The sequence below is a fragment of the Podarcis muralis genome, chromosome 4, assembly GCF_964188315.1.
Source record: "Podarcis muralis chromosome 4, rPodMur119.hap1.1, whole genome shotgun sequence".
Classification (NCBI taxonomy): domain Eukaryota; kingdom Metazoa; phylum Chordata; class Lepidosauria; order Squamata; family Lacertidae; genus Podarcis; species Podarcis muralis.
The window spans coordinates 43,904,406-43,914,698 of NC_135658.1; the positions used below are offsets into that span (position 1 = coordinate 43,904,406).

The following is a 10,293-nucleotide window of genomic DNA, read 5'->3' on the forward strand; positions in this document are numbered from 1 at the left end:
GGAATAGAAACAGGTCCACTAACACACTGATAATCCAGCAGATGTAGGTCAGTTTGGTATTTTCCATTTGTTCAGATATTTATCCCTAAGCATCTACTGCAACTGACACTGCAAGGTAATTTGTCCTTAAAAATTCTCAGAGCTGTCAGACATTTTTAAGCTCTGGGACACAGAGCTTTGCCAAGTAGAAGTAGACTTCAGGCTCACAAAATATTGTTTTATAAAACAATGTATTATTTGGATAAATCATGGCCTGAAAGCATATAGAAAGAACTATATTAAAATGGTAAAAGGTAAAGGTACCCCTGCCCATACGGGCCAGTCTTGACAGACTCTAGGGTTGTGCGCCCATCTCACTCTATAGGCCGGGGGGCCAGCGCTGTCCGCAGACACTTCCGGGTCACGTGGCCAGCGTGACAAGCTGCATCTGGCGAGCCAGCGCAGCACACGGAATGCCGTTTACCTTCCCGCCAGTAAGCGGTCCCTATTTATCTACTTGCAGCCGGGGGTGCTTTCGAACTGCTAGGTTGGCAGGCGCTGGGACCGAGCAACGGGAGCGCACCCCGCTGCGGGGATTCGAACCGCCGACCTTTCGATCGGCAAGTCCTAGGCACTGAGGCTTTAACCCACAGCGCCACCCGCGTCCGGATTAAAATGGTATGGGGTAATAAAAAAATCATTAAAACTATTAATGAATGGGAGCATCAAATATACCACCTTTATGTTTGAATTAGAAGTTACAGAAACTTTTCTATGCACAGTATATAAACTATGGCACTCCAATGTACTCAAGGATATTTTGGTTTTCCATTTGGGAAAACAGGAGGAAATATAAAGTTTTTAAATATAAAGGTTTTAAATACAAACTAGCCACATTAAGGAAATACTTATTATCTGCTCTTTGAATTTTTTGTAGATCTTGGTGCTATCATATAGTAACAGAATATATTATTTTTGGCATACTAACTTAGAATTATTGATTCCTGTAACGCAATTAAATTATGGTAATAAGTTCAGATAATTATATATATAGATATATGTATTATATTATTCAATGTCATTCATTCATTCTACCCAACAAATATTTTACAGGGCAATGCTATACATGTCTACTAAAAATCATTCCCATTGAATTCAATACAATTTACTAGATAAATATGTATAAGATAGCAACCTTAGTAACTATAGACAAATGTATCATCTGTCTCGATTTTATTTATATCCTTGCTCTATTCCAGTAAATATATCATTGAAAATAATACCATAATTCAAGGTAATTTTCTAAATCCATGTTGGCAAGAACTATAGCTTCATACTCATGAACTTTCACTTTGGGTTTCATGCACTTCAAAAAACTGAAGGTTTACATCAATTGAAAGAAGTTTCAGCCCCTTTTACTTCCTTGTTTCTTGATTTCCTCTGCATGTATTTTCAAAGTCAGTTCCTTTCCCTTGATGCAGAAGACACAGAAATATGAGGCAAATAAGCAGCAAAGGGATTTAAATGTTATGTTGCAAAAAGGTCTTCCTACCATGATACAGAACACACTTGGCAGATACCCAGGTTTGATCAAATACCTCAAGATTTTCTGGCGTATGTAATATTTTAAAATACTTTTTTTCAATATTAAATCCTAACATTTATGGTTGATTAGTAATCCAAAAACAGTAGTGATGCTATCATAACTAATACTGCTGCGTTAGACTCTTATAATATTCACAGCTATTATTTCAGAAGCAAGTCAAAACAATCTTCTTAGTTTAAGGTCAGGTTTTTTTAACAAAAAAAAAAATTCAATAAACTTATTTTGTTTTCTTTCATCTGTGCACACAAAAAATCTATTTCTCACCTATGTCCTAAAAATAGAAGTCTACAAAAGACCACTGAAGATTGGTTTTAAAGCACCATGGGGACAGTTTAATGCATGAAATCAGGCTAAAGTGAATTTAAGGAGGCTCATTTATTTGATATTTTGATTTATAGGGTACTTTTTTCTGCCCAAAGCCCCTTCCTCACCCTCAGAGTGGCTTAAAATCCAATGGCATATGGACACAGATGGCTTCCCAATGTCCCCTAGGAATTTTCTGGCCGATATGATAAGAGGTGTACTCACCAGTTTCTGCTAACTGAAACATGTACAGTGGTATCTTGGGTTAATAACTTAATTCATTCTGGAGGTCCATTCATAACCTGAAACTGTTCTTAACCTAAAGCACCACTTTAGCTAATGGGGCCTCCTGCTTCCGCTGCGCCGCCGCTGCACAATTTCTGTTCTCAACCTAAAGCAAAGTTCTTAACCCAAGGAAATATTTCTCGGTTAGCGGAGTCTGTAACCTGAAGGGTATGTAACCTGAAGCGTATGTAACCCGAGGTACCACTGTAGGTGGTTTGATATACTTTCTGTATGACTACATAGATGGCTGAGGGCAGGACTACCATAGGGTGGTTTCCAGTTATTCAAGGTGAAGTGCAAGCTCTCATGTGAAACTTCCATGAAGTTGCCATATAATCTAAGGGGTTGTCTAGCAACCTTGGTCTTACAGCTCAAAAGTGCCTCTGAACGTTGGCTAGGTTCTCTGAAGTCGGAAAAAGAAATCAGTTGAGGAAGCTTTTTGTATATCTCTGCATAAACCTTTTCCATTCAGATGCATACATATAAAAAGAAAGTAGCATGTACTGTAAAATATACTTGTCCCCTTACAGTTGATTCACAGCTCCTATTAATTTAGGCCAGGGGTGGGGAATCTTTGGTCTCCAGATGCTGCTGAACTACAACTCTCGTCAGCCCAGAAAACATGGCTAGGATGATGGGAGCTGTAGTTCAGCAATATCTGGAGGGCCAAAGTTTCCTGATCCTGATTAAGGCCAACGATGCTTTTGTATAGTATCTCCATTCTGTAGTGACCAGAGAATCCCTGAAATATCATTTGGTTCAACAATGTTTTCCAAGAAAGATGAAGGCACCAAACACAAATAGTACCTTCATTTTACCCTATCTAAATCACTGCTCTGTTCTGTCTCACGTCCAAGTGCTGCTCATAGAGAGAGGGTACCAAAGAGGTGACACTTTGAATGTGGACGAATAAGCAGAACTCAGTGTGTGTCATTTATGAACAAGAATAATACAGTACAGAGACTATATATGTACAAGAAGGAGTTATTTTGGGGGTAATGCACTTGGTAGTTTAATACAGGAACACCTCAGTGCTCTATATAATAGAGACATGGTCCTCTCCTTCAGCTTACCCCATGGAAACCAACCAAAAATTGACACTTCTGCCCCAGCCAAAATGATAATGAGCAACTCAGCTCTTATCATGGCAAAGACAGCATCTGCATGTCCTCAAAGGGATGCAACATTATAAAAACCTAAAAGTAAACCTACAATTGTTGCCTTCACTGGCTACAATCTCATTTACTAAAAGTCTTTATGGATATTTCAGGGAGCTAATAGTCAAAGAGGCAGAAGTTGAATCAACTTCCTTTCACACTTTACTTCCTTCAGGGAGGAAAGTAACAGATAGCCTAGATTCTGACATTAGCTGAGACCAAATTTTCAACTTGCAAATGAAAATAAAGAAAAAGCATAGTGCCCGAGGTATGACCATAGTACAGCCATAACCTTTAGAAGTCAACATTGTAACCAGTAGCCCAGAAGTCCTTGGGGGATACATTTGGAAAGCCATGAACTATGTTGTTCTTAATGCTCCCTTTTCAAAAAGAAGTTATCATTGCAAATGAGGCAAACTCTAGATATCTCAACAGGATAACCGATCTCTTCCAGCATGCCAACTAATTCTAAGAATTCATCCCTCATATTATAGCAATGGGATATAAAAAGGAGGTGGTCATAAGAACGAAAGTTAACATGCAAACAAGAAACATTTCTCACATTTTTCTGACAAACTACTTCAGGATTTAATAACAACACAAATGTATTTAGAGTATAATTTTCACAGTGTTCAACGTTAGTGATTCAGAACTTATTCTGTTGCATTTACCATCAAAAGGACAACATACTTAGGAACTTTTTATTCTACAAAAACTTCAACAACATAAGTTGTGCAGCAAAATTCCAAGTTATCATTATACTATTCAAATCAATGTGATAATAAATGCTTTTTCTTTTTTCTAAATTACTTGCTAAAATTTTCAAAAGGAATGAGATTATTGCTGGGATGTTTTGCATTTGAGAGATGAAAAGTAACTCCAAACCCAGAGCTGGTAATGGTTATGTGTAGACGCGATAACGATAAGAGTCACATTTCAACAAGGAGATACAGCTTTAGTGAACTGAATGGAACTTACTTTGGCCAATAAAATTTCACCTGAAAGGTCAGGGTTGAAAAAAAGGGTAAGCAAAGCAGGAGTTCAAAAATATAAACTGCAAACACTATGAAAAGAAACAACAACTGAAAAAAAATACCCAAAAGAGACATATTTAATGGCTAGTTATATTAGTTCTAACAAATCTGTAAAAGAAAATAAGTTTTTTTGCTTATGACATGAGAGTGTACTCTTGCTAATTTACGTCACTGGTAGTGCTGTAATGATTGTTCTCTGTACATATATTTTATTCTAATAAATATTCTTCAAGTTAATAATTGTTCTCTTGTATGTCTGCACACTACCTTAAATATATCCTCTTACTTGGAAGTACCCCTTGAAATCTGAGCTAACTTTAAAGTAAACATGCAATACTGTATAAGACGTTCCTTCCATTTTTTCAAAAAAATTACAAATCCAGAGTTGTTGCTTTAAATTTCAAATACTTTTATTTTTCATTGATATTAAATGCATGCATTGGATAACAGGTAAAACTGTACCTTTTCCATATATAGAATACAAAAAAAGGATTTTGTTTGTTTGTTTATGGAATATAAAAACCAACAAATGTAACACATACAATTAATGCTGTAAGGACAACTGATGTTATTTTACACCTTCTATTTAGAAAGAAACAAAATGGAATTCATGCAGGGAGGGGGATGTTTAGCTCTAACATCACATTAAAATATGCTGCCATATATTTGGCAAATTTTGCTTCATACAAAAGTACTAGAAACAGATCAAATAAGTTTAAATATTGCCTACTTCAGGATATTGTGAAGACCACAACACAGTTATTTTAAGGCACAATATTGTGTATAGAGTGCATTAAAGCCAATTCATTGTTCCTGCTTATTTTTAAGCAGAAGAAAAAATATGTTTCTGATTTTACAGACTCATCAGCAAGATGTTTTGAAAAGACATATCACGATCAACCTCAAACACGATTATTAGCTAGTCATCTACTGACAATCATTCAGTGAAAATTTCACTTCAATCACACATTTTCTCAAGGAACTGTAGGAATTGCTCTGAAATATTTACTCAGTGCCAGTGAAGTATTGAGTGTAACAGCTTCTGCATCTAATACAGTGCTATCCAGTTCTCACAAAAGCACAGCACATTAAAGCATTAGATGCCATTTGCATTATCACACAGCAGGGGGCTACAGCAGCTACAATTCTAGCACTTCTGTACATATGAAGTACAGTAAAATATATTTACTGCTGCAATTTCATAGTATATATTATGCAATACACAGCTTATGGAAATATGCTACTTACCTAACGACTGGTTTTAGTTTATGCAAGTGAGCTTATGGTTGATTTTATAGAGTTGGTAAAATATCTAGCAATTCCAATGATTTTGCTTTGCAAATTTATAAAACCAAAATAATATATGCTAAGCTTAAGTGTCACCATGGGGAAAATAAAACTTAGGCTGTAGAATGGTTAGGTTGAGATATGTGGGTGGGGCTACACTCACATAATCATGAATATTCACTGCAATTATGGGGGAAGAAACTATCTACACATTCATATTAAAATCTAGGAAAGAAAGAATGCTTTCCCTAGCTTCACCAACAAAAACCCTACTGTCATATATTTTTTATCCATACCAATATCATTAACTGATGTGATGAAGTTATTTAAGTACGTATTTTATACTTTCTACAAATGCTACCTGTCACTTTAAAGGCTTTGTCAGTCTTTCCAGAAGCTGAGCACCCATTATCTCCTCATAGTGTTGACTGATTGTCATAGCTGGCCTCATGGTTAAGAGAGGTGGTTCTAATAAAACCAGATTTCCACATTGACCACCTTGATTTTGCAGATTATACCAGTACACTACACATTTCTAAAAGTATAATAATAATAATAATACAGATTTACCGTACATTTCCAAAGATTTGGATTTCAGGTGGGGGGTGTGTGAACTGTTTTAGTAGGCATCTACTAGCAAAATTAGATTTGGGGTAGATTTGAGTTGTTTCACTCTTTATATAGAAAACACATCCTCCAGAACAGCTACTATAGTGGGGTGGCAAAACGCACGAAGGAAAGGCCAATGGAACTTTCAACTGATAAAATGGAAAGTTTAGAAAGCAAATTAATCTGGCAGAATTAGCTGCATTTTCTATACAATAATAATAGCGTCCACAGTACATTAGCACAACCTGATGTTAATGTCAAACTAGTTGTGAGGGAGGCAGACTATGGAGTCATCAGCATAATAGGAAGTGTCTAAAAATGCACCTACTGGATGTACTATACTGTCCTTATCAATGTGCATTTATTTCCTGTGCCATCATTGTTTGACTTCAATCCTACAAAGGAGGGCTCAAAACAGGGCACACTACTCAGTCCCTTACATATGCAGAAATATTCAGTTGCATAAAGAGGAAGGCCAGGCAAAGTGTTTTTAAAAGCAGCCTTCTCAGCTACAGTTTGTAAGACTGAATGTTTGAGCTGCTGTTCTTCTTGCCAGCTGTTGCTGAAAATAAAAAAGGGAAGGTTTACCCAAAAATGAGAACACCCCACATTTTTTAAATATAGGGAAAGTACCATGTAGGTGATGTAACAAGAAATATGACATTCTCTATCCTATATGAAAAGGCCCAGCTTGGTTACCTTCATGCACACAACCAAAAATGCATGGCATTTTTCTGTTACCTGATGCTGCCTGCAGTGGTGCAATCTTTTTCCTGGCACAACCACTGAACTGCTCTGTTATTTTAAAAAATGGACAAATCTAGGCAGAAAAATAAGATTTTACACTGACTGTTTATTATTAAACACATGGCGCACTGAATGCAGCAGACAGCATCCTAAAAATATCAAGTTTTCCTTCAACAGTAGCAACCATAATCATACTGATAAGAAAAATCAATAAAGGGAGCTTCCCCGTTTTGCAGCAAAGAGAACCAACAATTCACATGGAAATTTAACAGTAAGAGAGGCAACCCTCTACATGTGCCACCTGCCAGATTCCCCAATAAATAATCCCACACAGTAGCACCACAGCAGCTCCTTGTGCTATGCCAGTCCCAGCAGCTCACACAGATCGGTAAGGAAAGCAAATAGCCAACCGTATAAAATCATTGCAGCCACCAAATGAAATCATTCCACCTCCTTTCAGCACTGCTTTTTAAAAATCCTGCTTGCTCAGAAGATGAAGCAGGGGTTGCAGGCTTCAAAATACAACAGTCACAGACTCACTTAAAAGGTTACCTCTCCTTTCGGAGGTGGGGTGGGTAGGAAGAAAAAGCTTCCCCTGCCTGTTCTGAGACCTCATCTCATGCTACTGCAAGTGCACGGAGGCATGAAATACAATAAACTTTATAACACTGCTACTGAAGAAGACGGTGGGGGTAATGCCACAAGGTCACACTTGGCTCTTTCTGAATTCCCTATACACAGAACGATTGAGACAATTCTTTGCCCCCGGCCATCCTGATGGGGTGGGGAAGCCAACCATCCTGAGAAAAACATGGGGAAGTTGCTGGTGCTTGCTGACCTCATTTACAGCCTCCAAAAGCTGTCTAGATGATTCTTAAGATTCTGGAGTCCTTCGTCCTGACACATTTGGGTATCTAGCTACCCCATCCTCCCCTGCCCGTGGGAAAGGGAAGGGGGTAGCAATAGCATCTCTCCCCCCACCCTCCAATACTCAAACACTGCAGCCATAAAGGCACACATACACACTCACACACACACACACACACACACAGGCACGCACATCCATTACCCTCATTGCACATTCCAGCACCATGACCACATTCTCTTAACAGCATCAGGAACAACGGAATCTCTAGGCTGGCTCCCTAACACACATTGCTGATTTAATTTGATTTTCAAGGTGGTGGGTGGTGAGGGAGATGGTGATGGGAGCTGGAAATAAACCACCACCTACTTTACATCCCCATATTTCCACAACCATCCATTTGCATAACGACAGTCGCTTGTACATCTCTCCCCCCCCCCCTTCGCGCGCCACTACAATTGTTACATTTCACTTGTGAGGCATAGGATTAGAGCCATTGGTGCAGACATAAGGAACAAGGGGACAAATATAATCCAGCCTCAAAGGGGACTGTTGAGGATGCATTCCATATTGGAGGTTATGCCGAGGTGGGGTGCGCGCGGGGGGTGGGGGTGGGCAGAGATAAAGAATAAGGGTTTATGAGACCTAGCTCTGCACATCTTTAAGTCTCCCGTAAGCCACGCATGTATAGCCTTCTTCGAGCCTCCTCTTTACCAGCGCTCAGCTTTCAAGCATTTTACTCTCTCTTCCTCCCCCCCCCCCCCACGGGATGGTGTTGCAGTGCCCACGTTGTTCCTCTCGCTGCATCGCCCTTCTCACTTTTATAGACATAGGCGATGGGGTGAAAAAGAGTGGCTGGAGGGAAAGGGTACGAGGAGTTGAAACCGAGGTGGAGGGGGGGTGCTGCTGCAAGACTCTCAGGGGACGGGAGGGAAGGACTTTCAGGAGCGGGCAGGGAAGGATTAATGTTTGTGCAGCACTTTAAGGATGGCAGGCTCTGTACAAGTGGCGGGGCTGGAGGCTAGGAGGTGCTGGTGGAAGAGGAGGAGGAGGAGGAGGAGGAGAGAGAGAGAGAGAGAGAGAGAGAGCGCCGAAGGGTGATGGATAGACGAAAGACGGCGGGGGAGGGGGGCGCACGGGAGAGGAGGGATGGGAAGCCAGGAGGAAGCAAAGGGAAGAGATAAAGGGGGAAGGAAGCCCAGGATTAGAGAACCCAGACGGGAGGGAAAGGAGCTTGCGGGCGGGCGGGCAAGGGGGGGGGGAGGGGGGGAGGGGGAGCCGAGAGATGCGAAGACAAATGAGGGGCAGGCTGGGGGCAAGTCTCCAGGGAGTGGGGGGGGGGAGGAGAGGAGGCGACAGGAGGAGGGAATGAGGTCGAGCGAGGAGTCTTTCCAAGGCGACGAGGAAAGAGCACAGGGTGCCCCTCCGGCCCCACGACGACCCCACCTCAGCCTTGGCACGCACGTCGCAGCCAGAAGTTGGGCGCGAGCGGGGGGCCGAGAGGCGGCGGCGGCGAAGTGGGCACGGGCGGGGGTGGTACCTTGTATGAGGATCCCGCAGAGGCTGTATAAGCGCAAGACGACGCTCGGTTTCAGCCGCATCCTGGGGGTTTCCCTCGGGCTGGTTGGGCGCGAGGCAGAGAATCCCGCAGCAGCTGCTGCTGCTGCGACCGCTGTTCCCTCTCTCTTCTTCCTCTTCTTCCTCTTCTTCTCTTCCTCCTCCTCCTCTCGCCGGGCTCGTCCTCCCCCCAGCAGGAGCCGCCTCCGCCGCCGCCTCCGCCGCCGCAGTGTCTCCCTCAGCCTATCCAGCGGGGTGAAGAGGAGGACCAGGGTCGCGCGGGGGTGCAATGGGGGCGAGCGGCGGCGGCGGCTGGCTTCGCCCTCCTCCTCAGTTCGCCCCCCAAGCCCGTCCTTCCCTCGGTGGGGAGCACGCGGCTGCACACTTCCTCCCTCGCTTCTTCCTCGCCAGGAGTCGGCTGCCCCTTTCTGGAAACACCGGCCAAAGCTCCCTTCTTCGGCCGCCCCTTCTCCGGCCGGTCCGGGTGCTGAGGAGAGACGGGCGGGCAGCTGCGGCGCTCGCCTTCCTGCTGCTTCGCACGCTGCCTCTCACCTCAGCTCGCAGGGAGACTGCTCCGCTACACCAGCCGCTTTCCCAGCTCTAGACACAAGGGCAATCTCAGCGCGCGCACCTCCTCCTCCTCCCTCCCCCCGCCACAATGACCCCTCCTTTCTCCTACAGGACTCCGCCCCCTTCCCCGGCACGTTTCCCTCTCTCTGAATAGCCGCGCCTCTAACTTGCCGGGCCACGCCCCCTCGCTGGGCTTTGGACCTACCCCCCGGCACATTTTTTTATTTTTTTGCACAGCCACGCTCTCTTTAGCGTCCTCCCCCTTTCGCAGCCAGAGCCTGACAGGCAGCTGCG

At 42.7% G+C, this 10,293-nt stretch overlaps 1 protein-coding gene across 3 annotated transcripts in view; it reads right to left on the reverse strand.

Annotated features, from left to right (window-relative positions):
- The window catches only part of CADM2 (cell adhesion molecule 2), a 378,263-nt gene extending 368,192 nt beyond the window's left edge, over window positions 1-10,071 (reverse strand). For 2 of the 3 annotated variants that reach the window (XM_028726903.2, XM_028726901.2), the window contains exon 1: window positions 9,413-10,071. In XM_028726903.2, the coding sequence (XP_028582736.1) occupies window positions 9,413-9,473 (61 nt within the window). In that variant the 5' untranslated portion in view covers window positions 9,474-10,071. The remainder of the gene's footprint in view (window positions 1-9,412) is intronic. The other variant, XM_028726902.2, reaches the window with a different exon arrangement.
- Between the last annotated feature and the right edge of the window lie 222 nt (window positions 10,072-10,293).